This window comes from Poecilia formosa, unplaced genomic scaffold (genome assembly GCF_000485575.1).
Source record: "Poecilia formosa unplaced genomic scaffold, Poecilia_formosa-5.1.2 Scaffold825, whole genome shotgun sequence".
NCBI lineage: Eukaryota > Metazoa > Chordata > Actinopteri > Cyprinodontiformes > Poeciliidae > Poecilia > Poecilia formosa.
The window spans coordinates 47,581-63,978 of record NW_006800764.1 but is presented as its reverse complement, the minus strand read 5'-3'; the positions used below and the strand labels follow the sequence as shown (position 1 = coordinate 63,978).

Genomic DNA, 16,398 nt, shown 5'->3' with positions numbered 1-16,398 from the left:
CAGCAGGCCATGGTTTTTAGTGTGGCGGCCTGTTGCACAAATCAAGGTTGTAGCTACATTTTTACTTTCTGTATGACAAAAAAACAACTTTGTAAATAAAATGTTAACATTTTTGGCTTTTCTCGCTCCCTGCTTTGCTTTTCTGCTGCGTTTTAAAATTAATAAGATTACAGATGGGATCAGTTTTCATTCAATTTTATTGAATGAAAAGATAGAAAAGCGTTTACATAAAATTTTAAAGGTGGGGGTGTAATTTAAAATGACATTTTTCAAAGCGTTAAATCAGTGTTATTCCCTGACCAGAAACATACCTGGAGTGTTATTTTGATTATTTCATGGATGTTGGACAAATCCTTCAATCTGCCATAGCAACCATTCAGGGAGCGAAAATGCATAGAAAGGCGTTGGCCAGGCTAATCATCTTAGCCGACATCAGTGGCCGAAAAACGTCCTTTTCTATGACTCCTGCTGATGATACTAAACCAGAGGTGATTGAGATTTACCAGATCAAAGTTAGTGTGGGTACATCGCATTACATTAAAAAAATCATTTTACGGAACCCTCCAGGGGACATGGGGAATTTTTTTTCTTTTGCGTTCCCTCGCAAAAGGTTTTGCGTTCCCTCGCAATAATCTACTGATCAGTTCATGCGGCATAATTGATACTGTAAGCCTTTTTTACGGTGGCCGCCGGACTTACTCCTTTAATACAAGCTTATAAGGTTTTTCCATGGACTATTGAGTTATTATCGCGGGGTAATAAGTCATCTGATTGTGTCTCTATTGTGTTCGTGTCTGAATGGTTTAAAGGGCTGCTTTCAGTGCCGTTCCATCTGAGCCTTAACAGACATAAACATCCAGTAAATAAATCGATTTTCAATTAGTTTTTTGCACCAAAGCGTTAATAATAAACACGTTTTATTATTATAAAACACAGCAAACTAATGGTGGTAGAGGGCCGCACTAGATTAACTCGGGAAATCTCATCTGTCCGTGTATCAATCAACTCCAAACCTCTTCTTTGTTCCGTCACAATTATCGATTTATTTATTTTTATCACGCTCCAAACTGTGCGAGGACTGACCACCCAACTCATCCGCTTCTTCATACACAGAGCCAGCAGCGTCACCTTCCCATTCATACTTGATGACGTCACGCCCACCACCAGGTGTCAAAGCCGCTGCTCCTGTCATATCAATAATTACTTATTTCATTCATATGGCTCTTTTGCGAGGGAGCGCAAAAGAAAAAAAAATCCCCATGTCCCCTGGAGGGCTCCGTATCATTTGTCCTGCCTGCGGCCTTACCTGTTGGCGTTTTCTTTACTTGTTTACCAGCCGCCATTATAACGAAGGGACTTTTGCTAGCACTTTTCAGTGCGCATGCGCGAACAACGGTGCTAAGCGCAGCAAAAGAAGCTAGGTAGCCAGTTACCTCCAATTTTTAGCTCTAGGTTTTCTCTTAAACGTAAGAAAGGGTAAAAAAAGTAAGTAACTTTCACAAGTTACTTACTTGTGAAAGTAAGACAAAAACTTACTTTCACACGGAATGTAACGGAGTCATCAATGTATACACAAGTTTTGCATTTTGGTCATTTTCATGCTGAGAAAGTGAGCCTAATATGTTGACTTTTTATAAGTGTACTTTAAAAAAGGGCTGCAAAACGACCGTAAAGTGTGGAAAAGTATGAGTTTATGACACAAATATGTAGGAATTGTAAGATTCACAAAAACCAACCATAGCAGATGAATGTGAAGTCTTAGTGAAATGGGACACAAAAATCCAGCAAAACTTGACAAATTATTCAAGATATAAACTGATTCATTAAAACAAAATGTTGGCCACAGAGGAAAAATATCACATTTTAACTGTTTTGTAGCAATATTCTGCTATGTGCTGAAGACACTGCCTCATTTGTTGAGTTTAGCAGCACATGTAACCCTTTACTGACCATACATGATCACCGTCATCCTTAATTCTTTGCTTGAAAATAAAGGAGAGAAACAGTCTTCTAATATCCTGCATTAACAGTCTGAAATTGAAAGCCTGAATATTTAAGTATTTCATTGAGTGTCCTAAAGAAGGTTGAACCTGAGAATTTAAATCAATAAATGGGTCGGAGTCAACAGGATTTAAGATTGGTTAAAAGCAACCAAAGTCTAACAAATTAAAAAAAAGATTACAGCAAAAATCATTTTATAACTCATATTTTTGTGATTTAAAACTTTTGTTTGGTGCCATTTGGTAATCAGTTCCCTGAATAAAAATCAGTTAAAAACAGACAAACTTAGAATATTTGTTTTGTATGCATTTGCTGCAATTCAGTGACTTAAAACATGTAAGAAAACTACCAAGGAAAACAAAAATTATAGTTATATTTAATAAATTAGAACAGATTATGTATTCCTCATTTACTAGATTAAAAGCACCTTTTGAAAATTACCCTTTTTTTAAGATATTAAGCAGTTTTAGCTCACATTTCTGTATTAAAATGATAAAAAAAAAGATACCCAGCAAAAATGAAAGGAGACAATCATAAGTCATTAAGTTTTTTGCAGCAAAAAAAATAAAAACAATAAAAACAGCATTTGGTTAATTTTCATCTTCATATATTTGCCAAACAAATCACATCCGGGGATTCAAATTCCTGATTAAAATGTATTCCCTGCCCACATTTTTAAATAAATATAAAAATTAGGGTTAAAACTTATACATGGCATCAGTTTCAGATTTAGTGTAGACATTAAAATTAATCTGCTTCCAGAAGATTTCAAAATAAAAGCTGGAATAAAGCGATCTGCAGCTTATAGAAAGGCAGAGCTCGGGTTCAACAGGCAGGTCATTCGCTTAGCTCTTTCACATTCATTCACTTACAGCAGTTTAAATACAGGAGAAAAAAAATTAAATCAAGCACAAAAAATAAATTCAGCGTTTTCGGCTCAGGCTCAAACATCAGTTAAAAAAAGGCTAAAAATATTACAGTAAACTTGCATAGCAGTGAAGTGTATAAAAGAAACAGGGCAACGGTAAAAAGTTTATGTACACGAACAAAGAATATGTGCACCAAGTGTTGGCTGAAAGTCGAGGTTTGAGTCTCTGGAGAGCCGGGAAGTTTTAAAGAACGAGACGTTTCTGATTCCGGGATTTGAGCTGGAGTGTCCCGCTCAGCGCCGTGGGGAAACCGGGACGCTCGTAAAAGTTAGCTCTGCGTCTGGGAGTTCTTGATGTTTTTAATCTCCAGCTCGAGCTGCTTGATGCGCACGTCCCTCTGGTTGAGGAGCTCCCTCAGCCGCCGGATCTCCTCCTGCTGCTTCAGGAACTTCAGGCGCAGCTGCAGGTACACGGAAAACATGAGGGAGAGAGAAAAGATGTTTTACCCACAGTGGGAACGAAGTGACTCTCTGAAGTTTAGAGATTCAGAGTAAATCAAGTGTCAACAATAGGCAAAAACCACAACACAAGCAAAAAGCCATGGCAGAAGTTATGCCAACATGTGATGGTAAAACAGACGTTATGCTAAAACTGCTAGCATAATGTAGAAAATTGTGTACTGGACTGATTGGGATTAAAGGTACATTTACTCCTTAATGATCCCTCTGGTGGACTCTTCACAGATAAGAGAAAAACTATTTTTATAATAATCACATCTTTTACGAGATTAGCTGTACAGCACTATAAAAACTATAATCGGTGCAGATGAATGCTCAACATTTAGAAATGTAAAGTGAAGTATAACTGTGTTTTCAGCCTGTTTCTGGATATTAAACGGACCTCGTTTTCTGTCCTGGGAGGCGAGCAAAGCGCCAGGTCCTCCCCGTTGATCACATGCGTTTGACCGCGGTCGTCTTCAACCAGTTTGCTCGCTTCTTTGGCCTCCTGTTGGTCCTGAATGTAGGAGAGCTGCGGTATTCCCGGCCGGCTCCAAGACCTGCAAGTGTCCATGGAGTTGGCCAGCGCCTTCGTCTCTGACGGAGGCTCTGTCAGTTCACTCCCAGGCTTCAGAGACATGAGAATTGGTCCTAAACGGTTAAGACCAGGAGAATTATGAGCATTGATCTGATTAGATAATTAGCTGAATAAGAATGAGGCTGACCTTTATCGACCCCACTGAGCCACTCGTCTGCCGTCAGAGCTGGTCTGTTACTTGCCGTCATCGGATAGATGTCTTCCTGGTACGACTCAGACTAAAACAACAAAACAGGCAGAATAGATAAAACCCAAAACACAGATGTTTCTCTGATAATTCAAGTGATGCGTTTGAGGTCTGTGTAACTCTGAGTGCTCTCACCCTGCGGGGTACGATCATGGAAACGGGCTCAATGAGGCTCTTGACTGTCACCACTTTGTAGAACCTGAAAACCTCACATGAGCTGACGTCCAGGCCTCGCTTAGGCATCACACCTGCAGAACCACACAGAAACTCAGGACAGCAACTTTACTCCCAATAACATCCCGTTATTAATTTAGATTAGTGCTGAAGCGATCAATCATGATGAATTGATTAATGAAATAATCCACTAATTTAGTAATTGATTAATCATTAACTGGAATATAGAGGAAAAAAGGCCATTTGCTGAAAGAACACAGAAGTAATTAAACCAATTCTATACTATACACACACACACACACACACTTTGCTTTTAGCTTCACCTGGTTCAAATTCTGTTAATAAATCTAATATTTAGCACATTTTTCTATTCAATCATGAATCAGTTAATCCAAAAAAATAATTAACAGATCAGCCTTACACTGTACTGATAAAGTATTTGACGTTAGAAATAGTTTTATTTTAGTTGAACATGCATCCTTTGCTACAAATGATCAAATGTTCACTGAAGGAATCCTTTATTACATTTTAAGGAATAAAATGCTAGATTTTCTTAATAAAGGAATTCTGTAACATATTTGCATATTTGGCTTGCTTGCTAAATATTTAGTAAGCAACCTAAATATTTAATTTGGAAAATAAATATTTAGCTCAGACAAACATTTAGTTGAGAACTAAATAATCAAGTTTATTTGTGTAGCTCATTTCAGCACAAGGCAGTTCAAAGCGCTTTACATTATAAAAATTCAAATATACCAAATCATATAAGACAACACACACAACAACTGAGAAAATCAGAAAACATTACAATTTGCTAAGCATCATCATTACTTTGCACTTATTAACGAAATATTGAATTTGAAGTTTAAAAATTTAATTTGAAAACTAAATATTTAGATTGTAAATTAAATATTTAGTTTGGAACACATTAAAACATTTGAAAATATTTATTTCCTCGATTTTCTAATGAACACCCATATGTTTTTTCACCTTATGCTACATAAAGCCAATTATTGCTGATAATTTTTTAGTTTGTAACAAACGATGGCACCGATACGACTTTTATTGGATCCAGCAACGTTTTTTCTTTTCCAACCACCTGTGAATTTAATAAACATTCTTATGTGTGGCAGCAAACTGACAGTTTACTGGTAAGGATTTATGTCTCCCAACGTCAGCCTGTTTGCAGCAACAGTGACGACCTGATTTGGTTATTCAAATAAGCAGCTTGATTTGCATAGCAGCTTTGCTTACAGGTGCCAAAGAGTCAACGCCGCCTGGAAACTGCAGGGCTTGAGAAGTTGCAACACGTTCCTTACCCATTCCTTTCTGAGGCGTGTGTGAGCGGAACTCCATCAGGTACTGGATGTACGGTTTTTCTGAGCTGATCTCGTAGTACCTGATGCTTCCGTCCCCCTAAAAACAATAGAAGACTTGCAACTTTTTAAGGAATTTAACACCAGATGTGATTTTTGTCTGGGTTTATGAGTCTTGTTTACCTTCCCAGCAAGGTAGAGCATGTGTGTGTCAGGATCGTAGAACGGGAACAGGAGACCTGAGGAACCATCCAGGTTCTCCTCCAATAAAGGTGTCGACAGGTCGTCCTGGAAACCAACAAAGATTAAAACATCGGTTAAAAAACCCAACATGAAAGTCATGAGAACAGACAGGAAAATCCACCCTGATATCAAAGCATGGTCAGTTTAATCCATGGAATTAAAAACCAGGAGCTCAATCCCTAATCCACACTTTGCCTGTGCACAGCATTAGTTTGGCCACTAGATGGCAGAGTTGTGATTAGCAGCTCTACATGAAGGATTTTAAAAGAAAATCAGAATCTTAAAAAGGAAAATGCTAAATAAATCTAGGTCCCAGTGAGTTTATTATTGGAACAGAAAAAATTCATGTTCTGCATTAATGTTTGATTTATTTTGTACTATTTCTGATTCCCTCACCTGATCCCACAGGACAAACTGTCGACTGTTGTAGCGTGACGTGCCGGATGTGAAGATCATCTTCATGTTTCCTAAAATCAGCACCTTACTGGCTTTGTGTGTCTTGCAGCTTCCTTCCTGCAAACAAACACAAATCTCAGGATAAGTTGAAAGTAGGAGATTTAGCTGCAGTTATTACTTTACATTTATACATATTTTTATACATTTAAATAGAGACATCACTGTGCAAAACTCTTAAACCAGATCTTATATCTTTGTTTGTGTCCAAGCAACACTTTCTTTCAGTCCTTTGGACTTTATTTGCTTCTTTTAGATCACTTGTTTGCCCAGTCCTTGTAAATAATCACATGTAATTGAAATATTATACAAAATCCATGAATAGATGCATAATGCTGCAGCTGTTTGCAGCATTCAACTTTTGGCTTTTTAGGAATCGCCTTCATGCAGCTAAAATACAGTTTCCTCTCTGTGAAACTTTACCATCTCTGGTATTTTTATTTGATACGGATGAAGAAACTGGAACAGGTTGGTGATAAAGAGTCACAAATCAAGGTATTTTTAAATGATAAGAATCAGCTTCATGCAGCCAGTTTTTAAAAATCACAATTGTGCAAACAGTTTGGTTTGCACAGCTTGCAAAACTGCGTGACAGTGGACCTTTGGCTGTTTGTGGTTCAGTAGTCATGGATTTTTCTGTTGAACGCAATTCCAGATTATTCGCACAAAATGCAGATTGGGAAGCTGAAATTCCTGCAATGCTACCAGAAACGCTGTTTGCTGGTGTTTGCAAAGCAGCCAATCAAGGAGTGGCATTCATTTTCCTTGGCGTTGATTGACTGAACCATCAAGAGTGGAACTAACCTTTGCGAATATGGGGGTTCACTTTTATGCAAATCTAATGAGCATAGGTTCACCCAGAAGAAGGTAAAATTTTTCATCTTTTAAAACAATGTTCACTGTGAAAGTTAAACCTTATTAGTTTTTAACACTTTGCAAACTGCTCAGATGTCTTCTAGTGTTGTGGAGAAAATTCTTCAAGAAATGAAGATAATCAAAGCAAAAGGAAACTTATGAAGTAGGACAGGAACTGTTTCTGTAACTAATGAGCTGAAACCAAACTCCTGTTAGGAGCTGAATTATCAACAAGTCATATCAAAACGGCAAATATGCTAACGTTAGTTAGCCTTGAACTATTACAAACTGTGCTGCATGAAAACAGCAGAAGTGAGACATAAGTTTATTAAATCTGAACGTGTTGAGTTGGAAATATAATCAGAAAGTAGTAATAATGTTGCAAGTGTTTTAGATGATGCATTGTTTGAACATTTAGCTTTTTTAACCAAGCTAACTCATGTTGGAGCTGCATCTTAAGGTGAACCTGTGGAAAGTGGGACAAACTGTCCATCACTGTCCAGAAAAACAGCTACTGCCACATCTAGAACGTCACCAGATGAGTGGAACACAAAACGCTGATATAAAACTGATGAAATGTGTCCAATAGAGCAGGCTGGACACAGACCTGGAGGTTCCCAGTTCAAACTCAAAGCAGGAAACAACTGTAAGCAGTTTTATTAAAAAAATAATAGTAATTTAATTGCATAAAACCACAACTCTTTGTTATCCACTTCTCCGTAACACCTTCCAAGGCAGAACCGAATCAAAAGCCCAGTTTTAGTCAAAAAAACACACTAAAGGTTCCTTAATTTCAAAGTAAAATGAGAAAGTTCTTTTTCAATCGACACCGACATTCAGAACAATACCGCTTCTGTAAAACAACAACAAAAAAACCCAAGTAATATCTATTTGACTCCTGCTGGTGAGCCAGAGGTCTGTGGCGCCGAGTTGGGATCCGGTGCAGGACAAAAGGTGTCAGTTTTGGCTGCATGCCGCTGAAACTGCTGGGAGGAAGGGAAAAGAGAGGAGGGGAATCTCCCGCTTTGGCTCGGCTGTGAGGTCACCGCACAGCGAAATAAAGATCCATAGTTCTACACATTTAAAGAAAATATTCTGCAGCCAAGCAAACCTGCTCAGTAGAACCATTTACAACGAGTGTGAGAGAAACGAGTGAAAGGTACCGCAGTGATGGGAAAGAGCAAGAGACAATTCAAATGAGGTGTGGGATTTCCCCTCGTCTGTGTAGGGAAATGTCAGGTACCTGAGTAGATCGTAGGAAACCGATCAGATGTGACACGGGAGGAGCGGCTGCAGAAAAAAGCGGTTCTGAAAGTGTGTCTGCTGTGGCAGGTTGAACTGGGCTGAAATGATGCAGCTTTTCTGAAATAATTCTGGGCTCTTCATGTCAAAGAGACTTCTAAAAATGTGTATTTTCTACATTTAAGGAGCAAAATGATTTAACATGACACTTGCATGGCCCTCTCCACTTTATTCCCCAAAAATGCTGAATTGGACCCAAAGCAGTTGTTTGGAGAGATTTTACAGGTCTACACCAAGTTTCATAAACGTCAGTGAAATCTGGGGATGAGGCTGATTGTTTGAAATGTTTAACGCGGCGCTGTGGATTCATCGAGGAAGGAAGTTTAATCAAATATCAGGATTTGATGAAACCTGTTATAGAGTGCTTATGTCATCAGCGTATGAAATGCAGAGCAGGGCTGCCCACCCTGGTCCACTTTCACATTCCATTATTTTCACAGATGTTTTGTACAGTAAAGACCTTTTTAAAGTGTCTAAAAAAATATTTTACCTGCAGCATATTCCCTGAGCGCGCCTCCATCAGCCGGATCTTCCTGTCCCTGCAGGTGGTGGCCAGGAGGCTCCCATCCGTGTTGAAGGACATGGACAAGACGACGTCTGTGTGGTGCTTGATGGTCCGGACGGGGTTCTTTATCACCTGCTCTGGAGAGTCCAGGTTCCAGATCATCACCTGGAGGAATAAATGCACAGTCATCAGAAAAATATTCCTTTATGTTCCTGTAGAAATTGGGACATTTTTTTAGTAAATTTGTTTAATTCTGTAATATTTTGCCAAAAATGTCTCAGTGCTGCCCTCTTTGGGTGGAACAATGGCTACTGCAACTTAATTTTCCTATTGGTCAGAAGAGCATAGGTTGATGTTTACATCACAACTCCAGGTATAAAAACATTTCATTCAGACACAATAACAGGGAAAAAAAGTTGAGTTGCTTTTTTTGAGAAAAGAAAAAAGTTGTTCGTTGTGTTGTCGTTGCTGCTGTACTTCTTCTGGTGGTGTTATTTGTTCTTCTTCACCCCGTTTTTTCTGTTGTCCAGCAGCTGCTGCGTCTTCTGCCCCCCGTGTCTATTTTCTTTTTTTTTTTTTCCAGTTGTCAATATTAGCCCATCTTTATGGAACAATAAGTTAAAAAATAACATTGGTTATGAATTAAATATATGATGCATTCATAATAAAGATGATTGACGTGTTTAGCATTGTTTTTTAGAGGCTAAACTCTAAAAGGAAGAACTGATTCTCTGTGGTTCAGGTAAAACCAAGTATTTAACTGGCCTAAAGTATCTGGAGGGGGCAGAAGGTTAGACAGAAAACCAGGCTCCAGTCAGTACAAGTTAAAACAAAAGCTTAAACTTTAAAGTGAAGAGAAATATCTTCACATGCTTCAGTTTGTCTCAGAAGATGAGATGCAGTCGTGCCAAAGCTTGGAAGAGTTAAACTAAAGCTGACTTAGCTGGAAGGAACACGCTTGACCGCGTTTATTTGAACTTCGCTTTGTTATCTGGACTACAAGATGAAACAATGCGTTTTCTCCAAAGAATGTCAGAAATCCAGATAAAAGTATTTATCTCTGATCCGACCTGCTCAGAAACGTCAGAATAGAGCTGGATGGTTACACACACGGCTGTTTCTCAGTCTCCAGTGTTCCCAGGACTTTAAAGTTTTACAGATTAAATACAAACTTTCAAGTGTAATTTATGGGAGATAAACTCTTAAAAGGAAGGGAGGCTGGGAGGGAAGGATAGATGAATGAAATGGCCAGATAAGGAATTGAATTACAAAATAATGTTCTTCTTTTTCCTTTATTCATTCTAAAAAACATTAAAGCTCCAGGTTTTTCCAGCCAGGAACCCTGAGTCCTCATAAAGTCACCCGGCAACAATCACCTTAAAAATCTAATTCCTGAAACCTGTTTGGCTGCGTCGTTATAAACGTTCTGTAATATATTTCACAAGCAGCTTTTTGTTGTCCTTATCGCCTTGATGGCGTTTGTTACCTGGTAGTCGTAGGCGGTGCTGAAGAGGATGTTGTTCGCCGTCGGATGCCACTCGATGATGCCCACCCTGCGGCTGTGACCCTGCAGCTCTTTCCACGGCACCGTCAGGGTCTTCAGGACGCCGTGAGGCGGGATTTCCCAAACTTTCACCTGCACGCACATAAACCACAATAAATAACCGGAGAACCTTTAGCAGAGAGTAAAAAGACTCTGACCCCAGGCAACGTTTATGGATGGCTCTTGCTCTGTCTGCAGGGCTTTGTTCTGGGCCGCCCCGGCTTAACAAGCCAGGCAATAAAATCATCTCCCTACAGTGACATGCTCATATTCCAGGAATGCAGCAACATGTCCTTTCAGTCTCATGGAGGCCTCATTTATAAAAACTAATATCTCCAACACATCACTTAAAAAAACATTGTACACACAGGATTAATTTAAGAAATGTTCATCAACACAAACCTGCTGAATTTCTCCAGTGAGCGTTGCTTTAAACATGCCAGACCCACAGGGGGCAGTGCAGCACAAAGCCAAATCTTTTAGTATTTGGCGATTCGGGTTTTAGAGCCACTTCAGAAACAATTTTTAATACAGAAACCAATTTTTCTATTCAAATGGTTTAGAGATTTTAAATTATGTGACTGACGAGCGTGAACGAGTAAATAAATAGAACATTTATTTAAGACAATTATTTTCCGTCAGTTTATATTTAAGCAAAATATAATATTGTAGATAAAATTCTTTTAGCTCAGTTGGTTTCCCAGATATATGGGTATGATTGGACTAGGCCTGTTCGCGCACCGTGGTGTCCTCGGAGCAGGAGGCGATGCAGTAATCGTTGAAAGGATTCCATTTGATGTCCAGAACATTTCCTCTGTGGCCCGACACTCGAGGGTGGTGAGGGTCCACTTTACCTGGCTGGCAAAACACAAACACACACAAAAACACCCCGTCAGTCTGGAAATGATTGTGATTTACTCTCTTGTGAAGAAAATCAATAATATCCTTGATGGATAAGCAGCAATCAGGAGTCTGAGTGTTTGTGTCCAAAGGTAACAAGAGCTAATAAAGTCCCACAATGCAAAGCACAGAACTGGGCTGATTTCCATGCGAGCCTGTGTAACGTAAACTAATCTGCTCAGCCACTTCCTGCTCCACGATGCTGCAACAGTGTCAGACGTTTTAGCCGTTTCTGATCGTACTTAAATTTCTATTCTGCTAATGAAAGTCATGGGACATCCACACATTGATTGGTTCCAAGCATCTGTTAATGTTTAGATTAGGTTCAGAATCATCTGGTGGCTTTGTAACGTAGAGCTACGTAATATGACAGTCAGTCCTATGGCAGGCGCAGGAACATGAGGATTTTTAAGGATTTTAAAGAGGAGGGTCAGGGGAACCCATATGACTTCTGTCCGCTCCAAAGTTATCTGTTGACACAACAGAGCCCTGTTCTTTAGGCAAGACTTGAACCGATTACGTCTTACCCAAAAGAGTCCGACTCAAGTCTCGGGTCACTTCAGTGATACTTCATGGTTCCATGTAATGTTGGGTTTCAGGTTTTGGGAAGATTTAGCAGAGAAAATCCATTTATGAGCAGGAAAATGATGATTAGCTTGGGCAATCAGTTTCTATGCACCACAAACCTGGAACAAACTTCCAGAAACCTGCAAAATGTCCGAAACACTGAGCTCCTTCAAATCAAAGCTAAAAACTCGCCTGTTTCTTCTGAGTCATAATAAATGGAACATTGATCAGCAAATCTGATGTGTATTGATCATTTTCACTTCACTTCACTTTATTTTGGTAAATTGTCAACACAGGAAACAAAAAGCAACAAACAAACCCATAATTTACCAGAAAAGGAGGAGGCTGAAGCCAGAGCTTATACTTGCCTACCCTGTTCATGTACCATCAGAAAATATATCTAGATGATGACAAACTGTGATGTTTGTTACTGGTTGCTTAATTGCTGACTGCATGTTGCTTTTATGACTTCATATTTCTATGATGTAAAGGATTTGAACTGCCTTGTTGCTGAAATGTGCTACACAAACTTGATTGATTAAATGAAAAAAAGAAAAGACAGCTGGAATTGGATGAATCTCAATTTGTCAGCCTTCAGTTTTGGTAAATCTGTCCTTGATTGGCTTCGATTATTAATCTTCAAGTCAAATACTGTAAGAAACTAATTTCTGTTCATGAAATTCACAAAAACTGGAATTCCCTCCATCTATGAAAAACAACAAGAGTCATAAGATTCCTGTAATTCTTGGTTTTTGGAGAGATTGCTGCAAAGCCAGAGACTGGATGCCACCGACTGAAACGCTGAGCTCCGATCTGCTATCTGAATCATTTCACACCAAGGTCCAATCTGAAAATATGCAATTTAATTTTTAACGAAATGACCAACTCAAATATGGTGATTTCCCTTTTAAAAATGTTTGATTATTTCACATAGTTGTGGCAATAAAACAAATTTTACACACAAGTTTCTGTTAAACAGAAGAAACACCTGACATCTGTATCGGCCACAGAGAGTCTGATCTGGTTTGCAAAGTTTGATTTGACAAATTAGTTTAAATTCAGAAACAATTCAAAGTCAAAGCAGCTAACCTGTATTCATGACATTTGGTAATAAATGGCCAGTTTTGGATGATGTTACCAAATCCAGCCAGTTTTTCCACAGAAGGCGACCTAACGACGATCCACGTTTTGATTTGTGGATTTTTTCTGTTTGCACCTCCAGAGAAATCCAGACATGTTGACACAGATGTACGGTTTGGTTTGGAGGTAAGCGCAGGTAAAAGAAAAAACTCCTTTCCAACTCTCAAACGTCTGCCAGGTATTTTTTTATTGTAAGCTCCATGCAGCATTGCTCAGATTAATGTCCCTGCAAGGCATTTATTAGACTTCACCAGACCTGACAGATCCAGACACGCAACACGGCTTCCTGCTGCCTCATTCCACATAAATCAGCAAAAATCCTTTTGGCAGAAATGAAAATTTAAAACATTAAGATAATTATGACTGAAAAGCCAGTCAGCCTGATGCACAGGGAAAATGGAGATGGATTCATGGATTCCTGTTTTGACACCAAATCAAAACTTTTTGACATCTCCCTTCATATCAGATCAAACTGAGTCTAAAAATGGTATTCATGTGGGAACAGAGCGTTCCCTGGACCCCAGGCCTGCAGGTAGAGTCAGCCTTCAGACCACCAGTTCATGTGGCTTACATGTTTGTTTCTATCTGCAGACTGATTGCACGCAGCGGTGGGATGGTGAAGAGAGAAAGTTTCCCCTCCTCGAGACACAAGGGAGGGTCGAGAGATGAGATAAGTCATTCCTGAGCTCCTATGCAACCGTGAGCCGTGCCAGGAGGCTGGTGCAAACTCTCAGGAAGAAGGAAAGAAGAGCTCAGCACCATAAATCCCTCTAATCTGGAGATGAACACAAAATTCCCCCAGTCACCTCAGGTTTTTTTTCCTTGATATTTTGTAATAATGAATGATGAATCTTGCTGGGAAAAAAGTGCCAAAGGGGCCACATTCTAACCTGCAAGAACGAGGAGTCGTCGATAAAAATGCTGATCAAATTGATCATAAAATATCTCACCACAAAACGGGGATTTAGTTTATGACTAAAAATTCACACCGTTTTAACTCCATAGCCCTCCAGCTACGACAGGAAACTGTGGAATAAAACCACAGCAAGAAACTTTTATGGTTTTTCCACATTTTTGAGCAGAAATCGATAAATTGTGACACTGAAATGTCACGAGGGGAGGACTAATGTCACACAAAGAGTCTCTTTAAAGCTGTGGTATATAATTTCATAAAAACATTTTTCTTTAAACTGTCACCATGTCATAACGGTACGGTATGAGACCGATAATCCATTATTTAAAGAATAATAAGAATAATGGATCATCGGTATGAGACCAATAATCATTATTTAAAGAATAATGGATTATCGGTATGAGACCAATAATCCATTATTTAAAGAATAATGGATTATCGGTATGAGACCAATAATCCATTATTTAAAGAATCCTTCTCCCAGTGTCATCCAGAAACAACCAGAGTCGGGATTTTTGCCATTTTGGTATTTTTAAAAGACCAAAATGAAAATAATTCACATAAATAAATGACAAAATCAGAAAGATTTTCCAAATCAGTTTCTTTCAATAAAAACCTTATTTTAAATAAACTACAGAATGTGTTTGTGTCTTGTGAATTTTTGGTCAAAATATGTTTGTTCTTGATTCAGTGAAGTTACTTAAAGTAGGAAGAGAATCCAGAAATATTACTCAAGTAAGAGCAGTGACACTTCACAACATTACTCAAGTAAAGGTAATAAGCACAGCACGGTAAAAATGCTAATAAAAGTAATTTTTCATAAAAAGGCAACTTGAGTAAATGCAACCAGTTAAAACCCAACTATCTCCATCCACTCTGCCATAAAGGCCATCTTTCTCGAGTACTTGACTAAAATTTATTCTCAAACAAACCTCAAGCATTTATTGAACGGCTGCATCAATACTGAGATTAAATTAATCGTGTTGGTTGACTTGTACAGATGCCGATCTCACAGATGCTTCCAGCTCTTTCATCTCCGATTTTTATGGACAGTCCTTTGTAATTATTAAACTCGCATCGACTTTGCTCTGGTTCCATTTATTCAGCTCCCATCTGAACAGTTCATGAATTTATAAAGCAGGAGAGGTGCAGCAGTCGTCCCCTCAGTGTCTTCCCTGCTAAATCGGTGCAAACTCACATGGCTGACCGACAGGACCAGGAAGGCTCCGCCCCCGGCGCACTCCGTGATGATGGCAACGAAGCGAGGGTTGACGGCGCAGAAGTGGTTGTCCTGGACGCTGCGTGTGATCGGCACGCCATCGAAGCAGTTCTCCTTAGTGGCAGCTTTCCCGAACACGTGGCGAAACTTGGAGCTGCGGTACTGAGGACGCCATGTCATCTGAGAGGAGGAAGAGGAGGAGGAGGAGGGAGAAACATGGAGGTCAGAGAAGGAGAAACGATGCTACGTCTGCTTCACCGCCACATAAACCACGAGTCTACAAAGACATTCACCACAAATTCAAACATGCTGTTTGTTTGAACTCTTACTAAGAAATTCTGATAATAGATGATGGATAATTTATTGCTTTAAATGGAATTTAGGAAAATACTCAACTCTAAATAAAGGATTCAATTTAACAGAGTTAAATCACTTTTCTGAGTTTGTTTAGTCAATTACATCAGTAAAGAATGAAAATGTTCAGGAGCTGAACAAAAATAAGTACATCTGAGTGATAAATCAGCTTTATTGATTAAATCTTAAAAACATTGGTTTACTATGCATTTACTAAACATGTTAAAAAACAACTAATCAGTTCAGTCAGAGCAATTAGGATGAATAAAGACGCCGTCGGAAATAACAGGTTGACTAGTTGGTAAAACAAACTGCAACAAATTTAAATGGTTCAGAATTTAGAATTAGGAATCCTAAATATAATGTAAAATAAATAAGAAAGCACAGAAATAGACTGACTTATGGGTCAGAACCAAAACCCGATCAAGAATTTTTCCAATATCAGGACCGATACGGATATCGTTTTCATATTACCAAAATATTGCAATACCAATTAAAATGATTTAAAATCATTTAATTTCTTCAACTAATTTTAAATGTAAAATAATCTGAAATATTTAAAAAATATTTTTAAATAAAGTAATTTGAATTACAAATAATTCTAAAAATGTATAAATTTTTGGGTAATCTTTGTTTTACTTCAGATCATCTGTGATCGAACAAATAACTCGGCACTTAAACCATGATGGCAGAAAAAGCCTTCCTGAATCCTGAGGCTCTTTTTAGCCCATTTCCTCGTCTTGCTGGTCGATGCATATGTCG

General features: G+C 38.7%; 1 protein-coding gene and 1 long non-coding RNA gene across 3 annotated transcripts in view; one reads left to right on the top strand and one right to left on the bottom strand.

Annotated features, from left to right (window-relative positions):
- The first annotated feature begins 1,399 nt into the window (after window positions 1–1,399).
- LOC107834885 (uncharacterized) lies at window positions 1,400–2,912 on the top strand. The gene is made up of 2 exons (XR_001660720.1): window positions 1,400–1,489; window positions 1,521–2,912. It is a non-coding gene; the product is annotated as an uncharacterized LOC107834885 (long non-coding RNA).
- coro2aa (coronin 2Aa) overlaps window positions 2,555–16,398 on the bottom strand; it is a 39,500-nt gene continuing 25,656 nt past the window's right edge. For both annotated transcript variants that reach the window (XM_007543442.2, XM_007543443.2), the window contains exons 2-12: window positions 15,262–15,462; window positions 11,285–11,401; window positions 10,487–10,636; window positions 8,986–9,165; window positions 6,282–6,398; window positions 5,826–5,930; window positions 5,646–5,742; window positions 4,288–4,400; window positions 4,093–4,183; window positions 3,771–4,018; window positions 2,555–3,330 (exon numbers count right to left, since the gene is read on the bottom strand). In XM_007543442.2, coding sequence (XP_007543504.1) covers window positions 3,199–3,330; window positions 3,771–4,018; window positions 4,093–4,183; window positions 4,288–4,400; window positions 5,646–5,742; window positions 5,826–5,930; window positions 6,282–6,398; window positions 8,986–9,165; window positions 10,487–10,636; window positions 11,285–11,401; window positions 15,262–15,462 — 1,551 coding nt within the window. In that variant the 3' untranslated portion in view covers window positions 2,555–3,198. The remainder of the gene's footprint in view (window positions 3,331–3,770; window positions 4,019–4,092; window positions 4,184–4,287; window positions 4,401–5,645; window positions 5,743–5,825; window positions 5,931–6,281; window positions 6,399–8,985; window positions 9,166–10,486; window positions 10,637–11,284; window positions 11,402–15,261; window positions 15,463–16,398) is intronic.